General features: G+C 36.7%; 1 protein-coding gene across 2 annotated transcripts; it reads right to left on the bottom strand.

Moving 5' to 3' along the window:
* Positions 1 to 14478: 14478 nt before the first annotated feature.
* On the bottom strand, positions 14479 to 20860 carry LOC132299757 (uncharacterized). Of its 2 annotated transcripts, none has more exons than XM_059796562.1 (4): positions 20499 to 20860; positions 17742 to 17867; positions 17467 to 17624; positions 14479 to 17072 (listed from the first exon to the last, which is right to left on the bottom strand). In XM_059796562.1, the coding sequence occupies exons 1-4, from the start codon at positions 20639 to 20641 to the stop codon at positions 16969 to 16971; spliced, it is 531 nt and encodes a 176-aa protein (XP_059652545.1). In that variant the 5' UTR covers positions 20642 to 20860; the 3' UTR covers positions 14479 to 16968. The 2 variants fall into 2 exon arrangements, with proteins under 2 accessions (XP_059652545.1, XP_059652546.1); XM_059796563.1 differs by having other exon boundaries at positions 14479 to 15430; positions 20499 to 20858.
* Positions 20861 to 22631: the final 1771 nt, after the last annotated feature.

The following is a 22631-nucleotide window of genomic DNA, read 5'->3' on the forward strand; positions in this document are numbered from 1 at the left end:
AGGATGGAGAAGTTGCTAAAATTAAGGAGGTCATGTCACCATGAACTCCAAAGCCTATAAGTAAAGTATCAAGATAGAAGTTACCAAAGTTTGAGAGATATGGGCAATTATATTGTTGGAATATTATTCACGATGTGTAATACTCCTAATTTTAAAAAGGATATTCCTGGTATTTAATGGTATTTAATTTATTATTTAAGTGCATTTTATTTGATTATGTGTCATTATTTTTTTATTAGGTGCTTAATTGTTTTATTTTGTGGTGATTTAATTTATTTAAATGATATTTATTTTTAGTTATTTGATTGGAATTACTTGTTAGTGTTTTAATTATTTAATTGGCATTAATGGTTTAAGTGTAATTGGTTTAATTATTCTATGTGTGTCTTATTTTATGTGTGTCTTATTTGGTTTAATTGGGTTTACTAATTATTATTTTGTTCAATTAGATTATTTGTTAAGTATTTAATGGTGAATAGGGTAATTAGGTAAATACATCTAACTAGGGTTTTAATTACAGTATAAATTAGGGTTTTATATTATAGCCGTCGTAGGTTTCTACTTTAATTGGATGGGCCGGTTAGGATTGTGAGTTGGACTTAAATGAACCTAGGGTTTAGGAAAACACTATAAGTATAAGGTAGACGTCTGTGTAGGGTTTTTTTTAAACAAAGCACACGTTTTGTGGAAGTGGAGAAGGAAAAACGCAGTTTTTCACATTCTACCAAGGTTTGATCAAAGCTCCGATTCTGCTTCGTCCGTGGTCCGATCGAGCTGAATTTTGGAAGAAAGGTTCATGACTCAGTGATGCACAATCTGAACGGTAGAGATCAGAGTTTGACCTCGGGAACAGTGATTCGTACTCGTGAACAGTAACTGGGTCGCACAGGTTTTTTCCCATTCTGCCCAGATTTCATCAAACATACGATCCTGTTTTGTCCGTGGTCCGATCTAGCTGAATTTTGGAGGAGAGGTTCATGACTCAGTGATGCACAATCTGAACGGTGGAGATCAGAGTTTGACCTCGGGAACAGTGATTCGTACTCATGAACAGTAACTGGGTTGCACAGGTTTTTTTTCCATTCTGCCCAGATTTCATCAAACATCCGATTCTGCTTCATCCGTGGTCCGATCCAGCTGAAATTTGGAGGATAGGTTCATGACTCAGTATCGCACAATCTGAACGGTGGAGATCAGATTTTGAGTTCGGGAATAGTGTTTCGTACCCGTGAACAGTAACTGGGTTTTGGAACTCGCCGGGATTTTTTAAGAAGACGACGTTGAAACTTTGAACAAAAGTTTCTGAGGCAAGATTCTATCCTTACTCTTTCCCTTAGACTTCATACTCTTTGCACTCTTAAATGATTCCAGGATTAATGAAGATTAAACCAAACTAAAATGATATCTGTTTTGCTATGAAACGGTAGTTACAGTAGAGTTGTATGCTTGTTCAACCTAGAGTAAGCATGTTTGTGGATGCATTGTGGTTCTGTGGTTTACGTTTTTCCTTACCACTGCTAGTATAAATTATTGGAAGGATGGGTCTAGATGATAGCTATCTTAACTTCTGTAATAGCAATTGTTGGAACTTAAATACTAGGAGGATTTGAGTTTAACACTAGATTGGTTTTGTGGAATACTATAATTTGAGCATGTCTACATACATACTGTGAATATTGTTTTAATGCTTACATTATCACAGTTAGTATCAACTGTGGAGGTTAGGATTTTGTGATACATACCCTACATATCTGTATGTCATTTGTAAGGTGTTAAATGGAAGTTTTAATTAATTCTGTCTTTATATCAGACTATAGGGAACAACTTAAATTGGGCATTTATATGTTGTTGTTGTGACCCTGTTTATCAATGCTTATTTTATCAATGCTTATTTTATCACTGCTAACATTGAATCTTGGATGTTGGATGTTGGAATTTAGTTGATATATATTTGATTTATTGATATTATTGACTACTGGAGGATTGGAAAGTAGGTACCGGTATGGGACGGTGGCATACTAAGGATGGGTTTGGTTTTTAAATCAATACCATTACCCACCTACTTAGAATAAGAATGGGATTAACTAAAAGTTGAGTCCCGTGGATTTGTATTGTCATGGCAACTACTTGTTGAGCGGCAATACCAGGGATTTTGGATGGATTTTATATATGTACTGTTATGGTGCCGCGGTATGAGCTTGAGCCTCAGGACTGATGGCTAGGGAGCGTATATGCATCGGGATGTGTAGCTGGCTACGATGGTTGGAGGTGTACCCTGTTTAGGTATAGGTACATATGCCCACTTCGTGTGTGTTTTAGCATGTTACCTCTATTCAGGTTGAGACCGGCCTGTAGTCCAGTGAGAGTCCTTTAGTGTGACGATATATATATTTACGGACTATTAGCTATTGTTGAATTGTTTAGGATGTACATGCGTATCGGGCCTCTGTTTGGATTGTAGTAGTATAGAACTTGCGCGTGGGCCTGACCCACTTCTATTTTTCAGGTACACGACAGTTCCAGGCTTAGACGTGTTCGTGCTGAGCAGAGGTCTCTATTCACTCTTCCGACGATGTAGGGCTCTCTCTATAGTTTTATTTCTGGACGTTTATTACATTTGTTCTATCTTCCGTTTGGATGTTTAATAGGGGTCCACTAGAGATGGATTCCCAAGTTGTAAACAGATGGAGTTTTGGAGTTTGGGTTTGATGGATTTTAATAATTATAATATTTTGCGGATTCTATTTTTAGTTCCTTCCAGCTTTAATTTCATTTCTTAATTTATTTTGTATTCCGTGTTCATTATAAAATATTAATTGTTTGATATTCCCTCGGGTTTGGGCCTAGGCCTGATCAACCCGTGTCTCGGATCCGAGGGGTATCACAGTTGGTATCAGAGCACTCCAGGTTCAAGTGTCTCTAAGATGTTTTCGTATTAAGTCTTCCGCGTAGCGTTTTCTCTTGAATAGAGCTTAAGTTAGGATTCATTGTATTCCTTATGGTTCGTATAGAAAGGGTACTGACGTCTGTCTTTTCGTGTTATGGTTAACGCTAGAAATGGACAGAACATGCAAGGAACTAGGAAGGAAAGGAGAATGGCATGTAGGCAACAATATCTCCTATGGCGTCAGCAAATGGAGGAAGAGCAGCAAAGGCTTGGGTTTTAAGATGACATGGATCAGGTTTAGGAGGAACAGGAGAATGTTCAACAGACTCTGGACCAGGTCAGAGATCCAGAGATTCCTCCTCACCTCAATGACCTCGTTGCTCGGGCTATAGAGGCTGGGGTAACAGCTGCACTTCGGAATCAGCCTCAGGTACAGCCGGCACCTGTACCAGCACCAGTGGTTCAGACGGATTCTTGGGGAAAGGTTGGGAGCTCTTTCACAAAGGGGAGTCCACCTGTGTTCTCAGGCTCAACTGATGCGAGAGCAGCTCACCAGTGGAAACAGGACATTGAGCGTCATCTTCATTTGGTTCAGTGCACGGAGGTTCAGAAGCAGATGCTTGCTACTTTCAAGCTAATTGGGGATGCACTACAGTGGTGGGAGTCAGTTACCACCTCAGAGGAGAGGATGACATTATCTTATGATGAGTTCAGTGCTCGTTTTGATGAGAAATATTTTCCTTATGCAGTCAGGGCAGCTATGAAGACCGAGTTTCTAAGTCTGCAGCAGGGAAACATGACAGTGGCAGAGTATGAGCAGCAGTTCACACGCTTGTCTCTCTTTGCACCGGAGGAGGTGGATACAGAGGAGAAGAAGCGCAACAGTTTTGTCAAGGGACTGATGTGGTCTATCAAGAGAGCTATTACAGGTAGTCCAGCCTATACTACCTATGCTCAGGTGGTAGACGCCGCTCTACAATAGTATCAGTTGACTGTGGACATCAGACAGGCTCGTAGTGAGAAGCGGGGAGATAAAGACTCTACTAATCAGTCGCTGAAAAGGGGAATGGCAATAGTCACCGACAGAATGACAAAGGCAAGTTCCAAGGACAACAGCCTTGGAAGAAGCACAAAGGTGGTTCAGATGCTCACCGGAATGGGGCACCTATTCAGAGGCAACAGAATGGAGGACCACAGGCAGGACAGGGTCAGCCACAGGCTAACCGACAGAGGAGGCCATTTGGTACTTTCTAGGGTAGTTGTTATACTTGTAGAGAGTATGGTCATACTACCAGGCAGTGTCCTAAAGTAGGACAAGGAGAGGGACAGAGACAGTATGTGCAGCAAGGACAGAGGGCGCCAGTGCCTCTACCAGCTCCACAGGTTCCACGGATTCAGGGACAGACACATCTGGCTTTACCGGCACCGCAGCGGACTCAGGGACATGCACCACAGCAGTTGCACTATGGCAGGGTGTATAACCCCAAGCCACAGGATGTTCAGGCACCTCAGACTATTGAGGGTAAGTTTCTTATTCATAGTTTGCATGAACGTGTTTTATTTGATACGGGTGCTACACACTCATTTGTAGCTAGGACTTTTGTTGCTTTGTCTGGGATGAGGACGAGGGTATGCACTAGACCTCAGGGTATTTCTACACCATTGGGTGATACAGCTATTATACATGAGAGTGATGGGCCTGTGACACTAGATATTGGCAGACTCAGATTTCTAGCCAATCTATTGGTCCTGGATATGCACACTTATAATATGATACTTGGGATGGATTGGTTGTCTCACTACCATGCCCAAGTTGTTTGTTTTGATAGATCTATTATTTTTACCATACCTGGTTAGGATATGTATGTAGTAGCTATGCCACGTTCTAAAGGGGGCGGTAGCACCTATTTGTTCCACGTGGAGGAGGAAAATGAGGAGGGGATTATTGTGTCATTGGATAACATACCGATTGTACAGGATTTCCCGGATGTATTTCAGGAGATTCCAGGGTTGCCACCTAGTCGCGAGATCGATTTTGTGATAGTCTTAGCTCCAGGCACTGCGCCTATTGCTAGGGCACCCTATAGGATAGTACCGGTAGAGATGAGAGAGCTGAGGGATCAGATTCAGCAGTTACTTAGCCAGGGTTTTATTCGTAGGAGTACGTCACCTTGGGGAGCACCGGTTCTGTTTGTAAAGAAGAAGGATGGTTCGCTTCGTCTGTGTATAGATTACAGGGAGTTGAACAAGGTTACGATTCGTAATAAGTATCCTTTTCCCAGGATTGATGTCTTGTTTGATCAGTTAAGGGGAGCCACATATTTCTCCAAGATTGATCTGCGTTCTGGGTATCATCAGCTGAGGGTCAGGGAGCAGGATGTTCCTAAGACAGCATTTTTTACGCGATATGGTTCTTATGAGTTTCGAGTTATGCCGTTTGGGACGACTAATGCACCTGCAGTATTCATGGACTTAATGAATAGAGTCTTCCGGGCTTATTTGGATCAGTTTGTTATTGTCTTTATTGATGACATCTTGATCTATTCTCGGTCGGAGGACGATCATGCTAGACATCTTCGCATAATCTTGCAGACGCTTCGTGAGCACCAGTTATATGCCAAGTTCGAGAAGTGTGAATTTTGGCAGCGGGAGGTGAAATTTCTGGGTCACGTGGTGTCAGAAAAGGGGATAGCAGTGGATCCGGCCAAGGTTTCAGCGGTGGTTGAGTGGGGACAACCTACATCACCTACTGAGATTCGGAGTTTTCTCGGTCTGGCAGGATATTACAGGAGATTCATCCAGGGGTTCTCCAAGATAGCAGGACCACTCACTCATCTGACCAAGAAGGGTGTACAGTTCGTGTGGGATGAACACTGTCAGCGAGCTTTTGATGAGCTGAAAAGGAAGCTGACTTCTGCACCGGTTCTGGCTACTCCGCAGAGCGGGATAGAGTATCTTGTTTACACGAATGCTTCGTTGCAGGGTCTTGGATGTGTATTGATGCAGGAGAAGCGGCCGATTTCTTATGGATCTCGGAAACTTAAGCCTCATGAGCTTAATTATCCAACACATGATTTGGAGTTGGCAGTAGTGGTCTTTTGTGATACCCCTCGATTCTAGAGCCACGGGTGATCAAGTCCGAGCACAGAATACAAGGGATATCAAACAATTAATATTTAAACAAGCATTGGAATACAAGATGAATTAAAAATAAACAGATAAGCTGAAAGGAAAACTAAATAATAAATTCTTATTTAAAAATCCTCAAATAAATAATGATTAAAATTCCATAATAAAATCCTCCAATCTTCTGATACCAGTAATTAATTAAACTACAACTCGGGAATCCATACTGTGGACCCCTAATAATATCCTAACTGACATAACTGAATCGAAAAAATAATAAGTTACTAATGAAGAAGAGTCCTACGTAGAGTCGGAAGAATGAATGGCTGTCTCTGCTCGGCACGAACAATCTCTAAGACTGGAACTGACGAACACCTGAAAAATAATGGTGGGTCAGGCCCACATACAAGTTCTAATCTACTACATCCCAAACAGAGACCCGATACACGTACACATCCTAATTAATTCAACAATAACTAAATAGTCCATATATAGATATATACACACACTAAAGGAACCTCACTAGACTATAGAGTTGTCTCAACCTGAATAGTAGGCAACATGCAAAACGCACATATAGTGGGCATGAGTACCTAGACCTACCAGGGTACACAACTACGCTATATCTAGCTACACATCCCTGGCAATATACGCACCCTAACCACTGATCCTGAGACTCAAGCTCATATCATGGTGTATAATTATATATTTAAAATCCGTCCTATCCAACCATCAAAAATAAACTATCCAATTATTATTTCAATACTATGTCATCCAACTATTTCGTTGACCTGACACGAATAAGTAGAACTTAACACTGTGGTTAATCCGTTCCCTTATTAAAAATAGGTAGGACTTAACTCTTACGTTAATCCGTCCCTACTTTGCCCCCATCCCATAATGGTGCATTAATCCATATCATAATCAAGTTTCGAATCCAAGGAAAATGTCAGTAATGTTTACATATAATAATCCAAATAAATATGATACAAATTATATACACATCCTTTGTATTTACTTGAGCAAAAATATAAATTCTAAATATCATGTATTTAATTTACATCATAGAACATTAAAATGCATCTCAGTTAAATTGTACATCACCATGTTCGAATTAAATTAATTTAAATCTAAACAATTGATTAAAATAATATAATCCAACAATATCTAATTAATTTATTCTTTTAAAATTAATTACATTCCATACTTAGCATGAAAACTTAAATCATGCATTCTAATTCTTAATGAATCTAATTAAATTAAATAAATATTTAACTCAGATCCATCAATCAACAATACTAATATTAATTTAATATTCTTGCATTAATCAGATTCACATACAACTTATTTAATGCAAAACCAATACTATTGTATTAAACTGACTTATACTTTATACAAATTTCGTTCTGCGTGTACACTTTATGAATAAAACAAATTTCAATTATAATTATATTATAAACTAGTTTATGTTAAAGTCATATCTTGCTACAAACAGATTGTTGCTTACAATTAATGCGTAGAATTCTAGAATGCAAAAGTGACCAAAACTGATGGTTACTTCCTTTTTCGGCGTGCCAAATTTACAAAGAAAATTTAGTTTTGAATTCTTATATACTTCATTCATAAACTGATTAATGGAAACATATATAGTTGACCTCGTTCGGCGTGTATACAAGGAACCACACAGATTCGTATATATATATATAACTGGTGCATGCCAATTTGATTCATGCTAATGCTAAAAGAAATTCCTCGTGACGCGTGCATGAAGTAAACAAACAGAAATTCTAATTAACATTAAATTACAATCTGTTTGTTTGTTTTTTTTTTTTCAAAAACAACTATCAATGGCTTCCTTGTTCGGCGCGTGTGAATCAAATCTAATTCCATCTGAATTATATAAATTACTCTATACTAAACCCATAATATATTACAACATAATTAAAACCCAAACTATAATACAACACATGAAAATTTAATTTATCAAAATATGAAAATTATTTCAAACCCATTAGTAAAACACATGAACTGAATTTTTCAAATAAATTTATATAATTAGATTCAATTAATTTATTTAAAGAACCTAGAATTAATCTAGCATGCATAGGGTATGAATCAAAGGAGAAGAGAAGAATTAAAACTTGCCTTTAGGGATTAGATAAAAAACCCTAACCTCCTTCTTCCTTTTCTCTTCCTTCTTTCTCTCTCTAAAATATAGTACGTAATATATTTTCTAACCTTTTTCACAACCCTATAATTATATATTTATAGTCAAATAAAATAATACTAATCCTTTTCCCAATCCAAGCCAAACTAATAATAAAAATAAAATAAAATCTAAATACTAAAAAGGTAACTAAAATATATGGTACGTATAATCTATGTGTAATCCTTTTTATATGTAATATATAAATATATATGACTTTCCTTATATATATATATATATATATTTATTTATTAAATATACATATACATGGGTAATTATCCGTACCCATTAAACCCCTTATCTAAGTAGTCCATGGAGCCCAATTAGTTGGTCCATTACTACTATCCATATCCAATTCCCTAAAAATATTAAAATAAAAATAAAATAAAACAATTAAATTCCTAAATAAATACACATCATCACACACAATTTCATTTAAACAATTAAATCAATTAACACATTTAACAAATAATTAAATCAATTAAACAAGTAAACAATTAGCCAAGAAATCAACTAAATAATTAAATGCAATTAAAATAATTTTTTTTTTAAAAAAATACCGAGACTATCCTTTTAAAATCAGGGGTATTACATCTTTGCCTTGCGTATTTGGAGGCATTATCTGTTGGGTGAGTCCTTCAGATTATTCAGTGATCACAAGAGTCTGCAGTACTTGTTCACTCAGCGGGAGCTAAATATGAGACAGCGCAGGTGGTTGGAGTTTGTAAAAGACTATCATTTTTCTATACAGTATCATCCAGGGAAAGCGAATGTAGTGGCGGATGCACTTAGTCGCCGACCTGTTGGTAGTCTTTCTGCTCTATTCACTACTGAGTGGAATGCTTTGAAGAGTGTGGATGAGTTATCGGATGCTTTTATGGCTTGCATGGTGTTTACACCTTCCATCATTCGCAAGGTTTTACAAGCACAACTCACCGATCAGCAGTGTGTCGACAAGGTCGCAGAGATAGCTTCCGGAGAGGTTCCATTCTACTATGTTGGGGTTGATGGAGGTTTAAGGTACAAGGGACGGTTAGTGGTACCTTCTGCTGATAATTTGAGGAAGGATGTGATGACTGAGACTCATCACTCTGAGTTCTCTGTTCATCCAGGAGGCGAAAAGATGTATCAAGATATGAAGCGGCAGTTTTGGTGGGCAGGTATGAAGAGGGACATTGCTCTTTTTGTTTCTCAATGTAGTACTTGTCAGATGGTTAAGATTGATCATCAGAGGCCGCCAGGAGCTCTACAGCCACTACCAATTTCGGAGTGGAAATGGGAGAGCATATCTATGGATTTTGTGGAAGGGTTGCCAAATTCTTTCAAGGGGCATAATTCCATATGGGTCATTGTGGATAGGTTGACCAAGTCAGCTCATTTCTTGCCTATTTGCACTGACTACACTTCGGAGCAGTTGGCGAGGCTTTACATTTCAGAGATTGTGAAGCTACATGGCATTCCATTGTCTATTATATCGGACAGGGATTCGAGCTTTGTATCTGGATTTTGGAAGAGTTTTCAGCAGGCTTTAGGTACGGAGTTACACCTTAGTACTGCTTATCATCCTCAGACTGACGGACAGACTGAGAGGGTGAATCAGATTGTGGAAGATATGCTTCGGTCGTGTGTTCTGGATTTCAAGGGCCACTGGGAGGAATATTTGCCACTTGTGGAGTTTGCTTATAACAATAATTTCCAGAAGACTATTGATATGGCACCATTTGAGGCATTGTACGGTCGACCGTGTCGGTCACCTGTTTGTTGGATGGAGGTTGGAGAGAATCGATTCTTAGGTCCTCAGTTCATCAAGGATACCTCTGAAAAGATTGCTCTTATTCGAGATCGCATGCGTACTGCCCAAAGTAGGCAGAAGAGCTATGCTGATCGTCGTACTCGGGCTTTGGAGTTTCAGGTTGGGGATCAGGTTCTACTCAAAGTGTCTCCTATAAAGGGTGTTATGCGCTTTGGGAAGAAAGGGAAGTTGTCATCGCGATTTGTTGGTCTATTCATGATTATGGATTGAATTGGAGCTATTGCTTATCGGTTGGCACTTCCGGATACTTTGGATCGCGTCCACAACGTGTTTTATGTTTCCATGTTGTGAAAATTTCTTCGAGATGAGGATCGGTATCAGCATATCGATGTTGGGGAGATTGCGTTGCAGCCGGATGCAACTTATTTAGAGTCACCGTGTCGTATTGTCGACCGACGAGATCAGATTCTTCGTAATAAGGTTATTCCTTTGGTTCGTGTCAGTGGAGTCATCACAATGAGTCTGAGTCCACTTGGGAACGAGAGGATGTCATTCGCTCACGGTTTCTTGAAATATTGGAAGAAGGTAAGAGTGAATTCCGAGTACGGAATTCCTTTTGTTAGGGGGGAAGAATGTAATACCCCTAATTTTAAAAAGGATATTCCTGGTATTTAATGGTATTTAATTTATTATTTAAGTGCATTTTATTTGATTATGTGTCATTATTTTTTTATTCGGTGCTTAATTGTTTTCTTTTGTGGTGATTTAATTTATTTAAATGATATTTATTTTTAGTTATTTGATTGGAATTACTTGTTAGTGTTTTAATTATTTAATTGGCATTAATGGTTTAAGTGTAATTGGTTTAATTATTCTATGTGTGTCTTATTTTATGTGTGTCTTATTTGGTTTAATTGGGTTTACTAATTATTATTTTGTTCAATTAGATTATTTGTTAAGTATTTAATGGTGAATAGGGTAATTAGGTAAATACATCTAACTAGGGTTTTAATTACAGTATAAATTAGGGTTTTATATTATAGCCGTCGTAGGTTTCTACGTTAATTGGATGGGCCGGTTAGGATTGTGAGTTGGACTTAAATGAACCTAGGGTTTAGGAAAACTCTATAAGTATAAGGTAGACGTCTGTGTAGGGTTTTTTTTTAAACAAAGCACACGTTTTGTGGAAGTGAAGAAGGAAAAACGCAGTTTTTCACATTCTGCCAAGGTTTGATCAAAGCTTCGATCCCGCTTCGTCCGTGGTTCGATCGAGCTGAATTTTGGAAGAGAGGTTCACGACTCAGTGACGCACAATCTGAACGATGCAGATCAGAGTTTGACCTCGGGAACAGTGATTCGTACTCATGAACAGTAACTGGGTCGCACAGGTTTTTTCCCATTCTGCCCAGATTTCATCAAACATCCGATCCTACTTCGTCCATGGTCCGATCGAGCTGAATTTTTGAGGAGAGGTTCATGACTCAGTGACGCACAATCTGAACGGTGGAGATTAGAGTTTGACCTCGAGAACAGTGATTCGTACTAGTGAACAGTAACTGGGTTGCACAGGTTTTTTTTCCATTCTGTCTAGATTTCATCAAAATCCGATCCCGCTTCGTCCGTGGTCCGATCGAGCTGAAATTTGGAGGATAGGTTCATGAATCAGTGTCGCACAATCTAAACGGTGGAGATCAGATTTTGAGTTCAGGAATAGTGTTTCGTACCCATAAACAGTAACCGGGTTTTGGAACTCGCCGGGATTTTTTAAGAAGACGACGTTGAAACTTTGAACAAAAGTTTCTGAGGCAAGATTCTATCCTTACTCTTTCCCTTAGGCTTCATACTCTTTGCACTCTTAAATGATTCCAGGATTAATGAAGATTAAACCAAACTAAAATGATATCTGTTTTGCTATGAAACTAGTAGTTACAGTAGTGTTGTATGCTTCTTCAACCTAGACTAAGCATGTTTGTGGATGCATTGTGGTTCTGTGGTTCACGTTTTTCCTTACCACTACTAGTATAAATTATTGGAAGGATGGGTCTAGATGATAGCTATCTTAACTTCTGTAATAGCAACTGTTGGAACTTAAATACTAGGAGGATTTGAGTTTAACACTAGATCGGTTTTGTGGAACACTATAATTTGAGCATGTCTACATACATACTGTGAATATTGTTTTGATGCTTACATTATCACAGTTAGTATCAACTGTGGAGGTTAGGATTTTGTGATACATACCCTACATATTTGTATGTCATTTGTAAGGTGTTAAATGAAAGTTTTAATTAATTCTGTCTTTATATCAGACTAAAGGGAACAACTTAAATTGGGCATGTATATGTTGTTGTTGTGACCCTGTTTATCAATGCTTATTTTATCATTGCTAACATTGAATGTTGGATGTTGGAATTTAGTTGATATATATTTGATTTATTGATATTATTGACTACTGGAGGATTGGAAAGTAGGTACCGGTATGGGACGGTGGCATACTAAGGATGGGTTTGGTTTTTAAATCAATACCATTACCCACCTACTTGGAATAAGAATGGGATTAACTAAAAGTTAAGTCCCGTGGATTTGTATTGTCATGGCAACTACTTGTTGAGCGGCAATACCAGGGATTTTGGATGGATTTTATATATGTACTGTTATGGTGCCGCGGTATGAGCTTGAGCCTCAGGACTGATGGCTAGGGAGCGTATATGCATCGGGATGTGTAGCTGGCTACGATGGTTGGAGGTGTACCCTGTTTAGGTATAGGTACATATGCCCACTTCGTGTGCGTTTTAGCATGTTACCTCTATTCAGGTTGAGACCGGCCTGTAGTCCAGTGAGAGTCCTTTAGTGTGACGATATATATATTTACGGAATATTAGCTATTGTTGAATTGTTTAGGATGTACATGCGTATCGGGCCTCTGTTTGGATTGTAGTAGTATAGAACTTGTGCGTGGGCCTGACCCACTTCTATTTTTCAGGTACACGACAGTTCCAGGCTTAGACGTGTTCACTCTTCCGACGATGTAGGGCTCTCTCTATAGTTTTATTTCTGGACGTTTATTACATTTGTTCTATCTTCCGTTTGGATGTTTAATAGGGGTCCACTAGAGATGGATTCCCAAGTTGTAAACTGATGGAGTTTTGGAGTTTGGGTTTGATGGATTTTAATAATTATAATATTTTGCGGATTCTATTTTTAGTTCCTTCCAGCTTTAATTTCATTTCTTAATTTATTTTGTATTCCGTGTTCATTATAAAATATTAATTGTTTGATATTCCCTCGGGTTTGGGCCTGGGCCTGATCAACCCGTGTCTCGGATTCGAGGGGTATCTCACGATGAGAAGGTTACTAAAAGTTAGAAGCCACGATGCCATGAAAGGAAGGTTCTAACAGAAGGGAAAAACTACTAGAAGTCGTGGGACACTTGGCCAAACAAGAATACGTCAGTTGAAAGTGGTGGAACTTCATGAGGGAACTACCTCTAACCGAAGGAAGTTTTTAAGGGTCATGGATAACAAGGCAACCGCTGGTGAAATCGTTTCTGAAAGAAAGGGAAGCGGTTGACGACATGATGAAGAAGAGCAAAGATGTGGGACACTTGCTAATTGACAAAGAAGACATGCAGGAATTCACTTTGAAACTACCCACGACACAAATTTGTTGAAGGCAAAAGAAAACGTGGTCGAAGTCTACAACAGAAGATGGATAAGATGGAAGAAGTTACAACTGTTGAGGAATCATGGGACACATGGCAGTTTGAAGTCAGTCCACATGGAAGCTGCTGAAGCTGCCACCTTAAGCTGCTGCTGCATGCATGGAAAGTCCTGATCGGTTGGTCAATTAACATCAACCTTCGCAATAGCACGAATCATTGTAAAATAGGGCTTTTGGTCGGGTAAGTCGAACCACAGGGACTGCGCTAGTCTAATACAACCTAAATGTCTAGAATCATTCTTAGAATGATGAAGGGTTTATAGAGGTTTTGTTGGATGTCACTTAAGCTAGGAAATTAAAAGTGCATAAAACAATAATTTGCAAGAATTCAAGGGAGTGAAGTACAAGTAAAGAAGGCTAGGGAAATGAATCCACCTCCATCCCTATACACATGCTAGGTTAAGATTAATTTAAGGGGAAAACAACATATATGATAGTCATGATACATAACAATACTAGGTTGCTATAATATCCTTAAGAAGTTCATTTAAATAGAAAGGTAAGAAAAAACCATCAAAGGTTCACATGATCAACTACCTAAACTAAAATGTAGCTTAGAACATGCTTACTAAGCCAAGGATTATCAAGCCTTAATTTAAATGGTGAATGCACATAAAGCTAAGAATCAAGTATAGCCCATCAAAGGGAAACCCTAAGCCATGAACTATCTAGGTTCTCCAACTCCATGCCATTAAAACCATTCCATGATCTAACTTCCATTGTCACCATGGAAGTGCAAGCAATATGATTAAGAAAAGCAACCATCCAAGACAAGATGAATAACTCACAATAATCATTTAAAACATTCAACATTCATTACAACAAAAATGAGGCTCTTGATCATGGAAAGACTATCAAAAATACATTGTAATCCCCAAAAATAAACTATACTAACACATGCTTACAAGGGAGGGGTTTCATCACCTCCCTAGATGAGGTTTAGTTGCCCATTGGTGAGCTAGAAGAAGGAAGAAGCATCATCCTCATCTCCATTTTCGAGCTCCTACTGTAGCACTCAAGAACACCCTTCTCCTTGCTCTCTCTCCTCTATCTTGCTAAAGATGAAGCTTAATGATATATGTGGCCTTTGGGTAGCCTTTTATGCTCCAACAATACCCTCTCTCCTCCAAGGAACACCTCCAACCACTTCATAAAGAAGGAAGATGGCATTGAGGAAACCAATGTGCAAGTGGGCTGAAATGAGCCATTTCCGAAGGGCATTCTGCCTGATTTTCGAGCACACGCTTGGTGATCTCGAGCACTCTAACTTAGTGCAATGTGCAACATGCTCCTCTTGCTCAGCGCTGACCTATTTTGGGAAAACTGCTATAACTTTGTGCCCCGAACTCCGAATGACGATCTGTTTGAAGATTTGGAGAGCTGATTCAGTACTTTAAAAACTTCATGTTTTGATGAAGACCCAATTCTCAAGTCTGGTTGGTCGAAAATGGGGAGAAAGGCAGTACATCAGTGCTGCTAGGCAGTTCTGCGCACCTCTGTTGTGAAGATCATAACTCTCTGCTCTAAACTCCGAATGATGAACCACTTGAAGATTTGGAAAGCTGATTCAGAGATCTAAATCTTTCATGTTATGATGGAAGTCGAGTTCTTGAGTTTGCTAGGTCGAAAAATGGCGACAAAAGTCAGGATCACCGCTGCCAGAAAATCAGAAATGGCATCCTTTTTGTTCAAAATTCCACAAGGCCTCATTTTTTTGGCTTCCTTTTTGCACTTCAACCTGAAAATGCATAAAAACATGCAAATGGAGTTAATCTACATAAAATAATTAATAACTGGACTTTGTTAATGTAATTTAGGGCGCTTGAATATACAATATTCGGCGCTTATCAAGTCCTATAAATTGAGCACTTAGAGCTAGTTTGCAAACCCTGTTCAACACACACAACCAACAGCACTTCAATTTCTTTACATTCATGTAATGCACTTTCAATATGTTTAATTCAAGTCATACACTTATTATTCCTACTTTCCAGCACTTTACTTTGAAGTCCTGCACTTTCAATACAACTTTCCTTTCCACTAGCCATAGTTTAGTCCAAAAGTCCTTTTTCAAGGCAAAAAGAACCCTTGAAGGTGGTAATTCCAGTCCGTCATTCAATCGCCTAATCTCTACAATTTCCTACTGGATAGTTGTTCGGATATCTACTCTGGAACGACAGCAGTTCCTGGCACACCCGACATCCACTCCTACTTTCCATTCACCTGGAAAGCGGAACTAGCACTTTTTCGCAAGCCGAACACAAATAAATATATAAAGCCGTTGACGAAAAGGTGATTTTATGTGACTAAAAGAAAGACAATCAATCAATTATTGACATATACTAAGTTACTAACATGTTAAAAAGGATGTTTGATTTGGTGCAAGGGTTTCATGAATGTTAATATGCGCGGAGCTTACCACAGAAGCCAAGTTTACTCTTAAATGAAATATCGGGTCCAAATAAGATATGTTTGAAGTCGAGGTACAAAAAAAACGTATTAGTATGATAGTGTTCTGGTAAAACGCATTTAGATAATTTTAATTATGAGTGTTAGATTATGTTATGAGGCAAGTGTTTCAATATTACATTGAATGAAGAGTACATAAGGTCCTATAGAGGAGAATATTTGGGTGTTAGATTATGTTATGAGGACAAACGTGAGAGGTTGTGTTGCATGGTATAAAATTGAAACACTTACCTCCCCTGCTAAATAATAGGGACCTGGGACCTCCCATATGGTTTCAAGTATAACACTAACCTCTCCTGTCAGTGTTGACTTTTACCTGAAGGTGTTAGAGTATTATACCCATTGTAGTTTTATTGTCTTTTAATGCAAAATATATGTTTCTTTATAGACAAAATAGCCTTTTCTGGTTTCCTAAGTACATTATCGAGTTTTAAAAGAGGTCAGTGTTACTTAAACCTGAACTAGAGGGGAGATCAGTATTATATTTGAAACTAGAGAGAGGTTCTTGTTATTTAGACAACCTACAGGGGAGGTAAGTGTAATTATCCTAAGTATTTCCGTCATTTCATGTCAAACGAGAAGGTTATTAAGTCTTTTAACATAAGACAAGGCCAACCAAGTCATTTGCTAAAATTTCAGAAATAGAAACAAATAACAGCAGGGGGCTCATTGAACACACTCCTAACCTCATGGGAAGTCAAAGAGATAAGCCTTAAACATTTTACCAGTCTGTTATTTAACAGAACATTACCCATTTTTCTTCTAACAATTAGAATGAACCGTGCTTTGTTTATGGAAAGATTTCTCTCACCTGGAGACCATCAATATAGACAATTGTAGAAAGACGGACAATTCTGGATGGCGATGAAATGAATGCTTATAATGAGAACCACTACTCACTGATATTTTTTCTGTAAACCATAGTTTCAATTAAAAAAACAAATGTCTAAACACAAGGAGTCGAGGGGAAAAGATAGAAAAGGCAAATTGTAAAAACTAATAAAATGACCATTTTTTCTGGCATGAATTTCATGTCAAGAGCTGCGCATGGAAAAATTTCTTCGAAAACAGTTTTAACTAAACAAATGCATGCCTAAACTCAACAGGTCAACAAAAATTAATCTTGATGAGGCAGGAGTCGGGACATATTTACTGAAATTAACCTCATCCAATTTTGCAGTTATGAATAAATAGCATAGCATCCTCAAACTTCAAATGGAAATATTGAGGTAGGCACAAAGAGTTAATCACTCTACAATCAGATCATAGCTTGATTGCCTGAAGTTTTCATTAGATGAACTTAACTGCCTGAAGTTGAGACCTCAACTTCCTTATCCTCTGTCTGCCAATCAAGGTCTTCACCAAATTTCAGTCTGTAAGCACTTTCATAAATAGGACGCAGTGGCAAAATCACTTGAGCATCTAAATATGCATTACAGGGGTAACAATAAACTGACAGATCACTGATTCCAAAAGTAAACAAACAAAAAATAAGAACTCTGAAATATATCGTCCAATAAAAGAAGAAAGAGAATATGGAAGGAATTCTTTTTAAAATATACATATATCTTAATACATACCAGTAGCCTAGTACCACACAATGTTTGCTCTGCAGAAAGTGAGACAACATATGCTTGTTCACTTTACGGCTGTAAAGAACAGCCTTACAGCATAAACATAACCAATTATCATCGGGGTGGAGGCACCTTTAGAAAGTAGTAGCATAGGTTAGGAAATGCTTTCTCAAGGGCATAGAGAATCAAGTTCATAAATTTAAGATTAATCGTCTGGATGTTCTATTTCAATGATAAAGAGGGTGAATCATTCCTCGAGGCAGTATAAATTTGTTGATGATTTGAATTTGTCTATATAAAGAGACTATGAAATTTTGATTCAATATAAAGAGCAAGATTGGAAGGTTGGGTGTTCGAGCCTCGGTGGAGGGATAACATATATAATGGGTGTGTGTTTGTTTTAACTTTTAGACAAAAATAATAATAATTTGACTCTATATACAATGTGTGTAAATGGATTGCATATCTTAAGTCTTCTTTTATGAATACTATGAGCTAATAAAAAAATTAAGTTCAGAAATTTCAAACAAATATAACAATCATATTCATATTAATTAGATAATTCAAACCTATTATAAAATTATTCATAGAACTTGTTTAGTATGTTCATTTGCTTCAGAATGAGTGAAAACACTATTTTACTCCAAAAATGAAAGAGAGAGAGAGAGAGAGAGATATTATATAGGTTTGGGATTTGATAAAATAATGTGAGATATAATTTTTGTAATTGGCAAATTTCGGTGTTAAAACAAGTCCGATCTAGTTGTAATTTTTAAGTTACCAAATCAAGATCGAGGCTATGGAATTAAAGAGTTGTTCAAGATTGATATACTGTGATCTACGAAAAAGGAATGAACAATGCTTTAGAAAGTTGTTTCCCACTTAGGACATTATACATACTTGTTATGTTTTTCAAAGTTATCAAAACATGAATTTTTCCAAGTTTTAAATCTTCTCATTCAGTTCTGTCATGTGGGAACCGGTACCAAAACTGTGCTACCGGTTCAGAACCTTAACTTCTAAGAATTGCATTCTATTTGTGGGAACTGGTTCCGCCTTTGCTACCGGTTCCATATGCTGATATGGTTAAGGATTCTAGTTTACGATTCTAATTTCCTGTTCTGTCTAAACTTTCTATTTGATATAGAATTCCTTAGGTCCTATGCACGAAATTTACCTTTTCCTATGCATACCTAGCTAGGTCTTTGAAAATTTTATATAAACTTTGATTTACATCTAGGTTGATACGACTTTTGCAATACAACTTTTGATTTCTTAAAAGCCTGTCTAAGAGATATTTTGCAAAAAATCAAATCTGATTTTTCTGTCTTTATTTCTTGGATAGACACAAAAACACAAGAATGAGTTTAGAGTATTGTTAAAAAATTATCGTGTTCAAAGTCTATTGAATCTTGTATGTACAACGATTAGAGAAAACAGATCTATTTCTTCTATCAAATTCAGAATTTGAAGAAAAGAGGTAAAGCGATCACACTTTGAAAGGGTTAAAGTATTCGAGGAGTGTTGTTTGATCTACTAATAATCCTTCTACAGAGATCAAGAATAGGCCTAGAGTGAAAAGCTGTTGGACGGGATGTCACAAATCCAGAAGATTGGCAACAATTGGTTTTTGGTAAAACGAGGGGTATGAGGTTGAGTCAAAGTTCATTGTACTTTGTTTCAAACATAGTGTATCGATTTACTTTGAACTGCACAATCCACAAAGTTTTTCCCACAACAATTGGTCTATTCTACCAATTGGGGTTTCCTCACTAAAAATGCTGTCATCTCTCAAACTCTATTTGCTTTACTTTACTTTACTTTTATATTGTATGTGATTAATTGATTAATTGCTAAATTAAGTAAAACTAATTAATATTGAAAGACACGTGATTAAATCATTCCTCAATAAAAACTTAAACTTTACACAATTATCTTCCGCTGCACAACTCACAAATAACTCAAACTTATTATCATTTGCTTCAAAATGAGTGCAAACATTATTTTACTCTAAAAATATGAAAAGGAAAATATTATACACGTTTGGGGATTTGATAAATTTAAAAACTAGACACATACTTGTATCTGAGTTCATGAAACATAGGAAGTATTATAAGTTACAAAGAAAATTCAATAAGAAATTCATAATCAGCTAAAATCAAGCAAAAATGTTCAGAACAGTTTAGTTAAAAATAGATTTGGTGAGATCGTTACAAATAATTAAAAAAAGTATTTATACTTGGAGATTATATTCTGCTCAAATGTATCACTAACGAGGGAAAAAAAAAAAGTGTATCACTAATGTTGGTGATTAGGCAATTTAATCTTAATTACACAGTACACTAGTGTTGCCATTCTATAACAATTGGTCACCAAAAAAAACCATTGCCCTTCTGTTTTCTTGCCCAACAAAACTTTTGAAAACAAAAGATAATTAACTTGGACAATTTTGTTCCAAAAGAAGATAGATACAAAAAAAAAAGAAAAAAAAAAAGAAAAAGAAAAAAGAAAAGGAATAAACTGTGACAGGCCAATAATTTATAATAATACTAAATTTAGTTTGTTATGATCTTCTTTTTTTAATTCAGCAACAAGGAAATTTCATAAATAAAATAATAAAATAATAAATAAAAATAAAAGAGAGAGAAGAAAGGGTTAAAACCCATTAGTATCATTTAGGTTAATGGAAAATTAGAATATTTCCAGAGCCATAAGATGAATATTCAAAAATGAAAAAGTAGGGTTTGTGAGAAGATGACGGACCTGTTGCAGGGAGTGTCTAGGGCTGGAATGTGAGTCAAATCAAAAGACAAAGAAGCCAGGTGATTGCAAGTTGTTTGGGCTTCGACCCAAATCGATTGGGAGCACAAAAACACGGAAGACAAAGAAGAAGCTTTGTTCGCCATTGATGGACTTGGCAGCTTCTCAATTGAATTTAATTCACCCAATTCGTGAATACATGGAAGACTCCCATTGCTACACCTTAGAATTATGATTGATAAAAGATTCTTTAGAGTAGTTCTTACTTTTTCAAAACCATGCTTTCTTCGTTAAAGTCGTTCTTTACTTTTCAAAAGCATGCTTTTCTTTTTCCAGTCTCTCTCTCTCTTTCTCTCTCTCACAATTTTTTTTTTTTTTTTTCTAGTACTACGTGGAATACACTCCCCATTGCTGCTCCTTAAATTGTGATTGATAAAAGATTCTTTTCAAAAATGAATCCAGATGATTATTAATTGACTATAACTTTGGAATACCAAAAATTCATTGGGCACACTAAAAGCTACGTTGGAAAATTGAAAGTACTCTCCCAACATATTCATTTACATGTTTTATTTTTTCAAAGTTCTCTATTTAAAGCTTTGTGTGCATACAACTAGTATCACTTAGGCTCAGTTTGGTACAATGACAATGGGGAAAAGAAAAGAAAAGAAATGGAAGAAAATAAAAAGTTGTATTTGGTGTAAAATGTTGGATGAAAAGGGGAGGGAATGGAGGGGTTTGAACTTTGAAAGGAAAGACTAAAGCATAACTAACACTATCCTCTCCTTTTGTTTTTTTCTTTTTTTTCTCCCTAACTAATGTTATTTTTTCTTTGTCTTTTCCACTATACCAAACATACACTTGAAGAATAGGACAATGGTGGTGTCCAATGTCCGTTGAGCTTTCATTGGATGCAAATAGATCATGTGATCAATTAAAAAATTTAAATTCGTGTCTCTATCCAACATGAATCATTGTAATTCATATTGTTCATCTCGGTGAAATGAAGTTAAATCATGTAGGACTATTTGATTTGTATAACAAAAAAGGAGTCCTAGGACAGGTACTGCCCATCCACTGTGACTCATCTTTCAAAAATTAATTATAAAAATTCATTAATTGTATCTTTTTAATTTATTTAAAAATTAAAAATGATAATTTTTTAAGAGAAAAATTGCCCTTTCAATATTTAAATCTTTCATGGTCTTCTCAACAGTTGCGGAGCCACATTGGGACCCACTGAATTTTTATTTATTTATATTTTTTACATATAAGTTTTGATAATTCTAAAAGTGCCCCATTGAAATTATAAAATTTTCATAATTCAGTAAAGACCGACTTCAAGAATCAAAATTTAGAAAAAAAAAAAAAAAAAAAAAAAAGTTGGATGTTTTGCATAGTAGTGGGACCCACTACCCACTCACCTTTGAATTAGTGGACAAGAGACCAATTTGTAGTCTTATTCTCCCCTCTCACCCGGCAGTCTCTCTCTCCCCTTGCTTTTTCTTTTTCTTTTTCTTTTCTTCTTCAATTTTAAGGTTTGATTAAGCCTAGCAATTGTGGGAATTTGATGGCACTTCCTTGAACAAAGTTAGAGAGCTTGTAGAGATCTTCATTTTGATAGGAACAATTCACACTTTTGGGCACCCTAGGAAGTTCGAATTCTAGGGATTGGATTGAGCAAAATTGGGGGTTTTGCATCCTATGAGGTATGGGTGCTCTAATCTACAATTTCTTAAATTTTTTGTGAATTTTTCCTTTAATTTGACTCTAAGTATGCTTAATTGTAATTATCTTGATTATGTTTATTGTGGTTGTTGGTATTTAAGGTGATAAAGGCATGCTATGTGTTAAGTGAACTTATGAATATGATTAAATTCTTGTGGTGAAGAAGCATGCTTAGTGTTGATGTATTATATGTCCTATGATTTTAAATTGTTATGAAAAGTGATGTTGTTGTTATGAAAATAAATAAATTTATTTTATGCCTTATGTATTTAAGCTGTTGGATTTGCAAATTGAAAGTATGTAAAATGTCATGATTTAGAAATATGAGAATGTGATATTGTGTGGAAAATTATGTTTTAAACATGCTTGAATGATGTGAATGATATGTATGAAATTTCTATATTGTCA

Source organism: Cornus florida, unplaced genomic scaffold (assembly GCF_030987335.1).
Source record: "Cornus florida cultivar Cherokee Brave unplaced genomic scaffold, ASM3098733v1 CherokeeBrave_3.0.0_Hap2_Chr03, whole genome shotgun sequence".
NCBI classification, from domain to species: Eukaryota; Viridiplantae; Streptophyta; class Magnoliopsida; order Cornales; family Cornaceae; genus Cornus; species Cornus florida.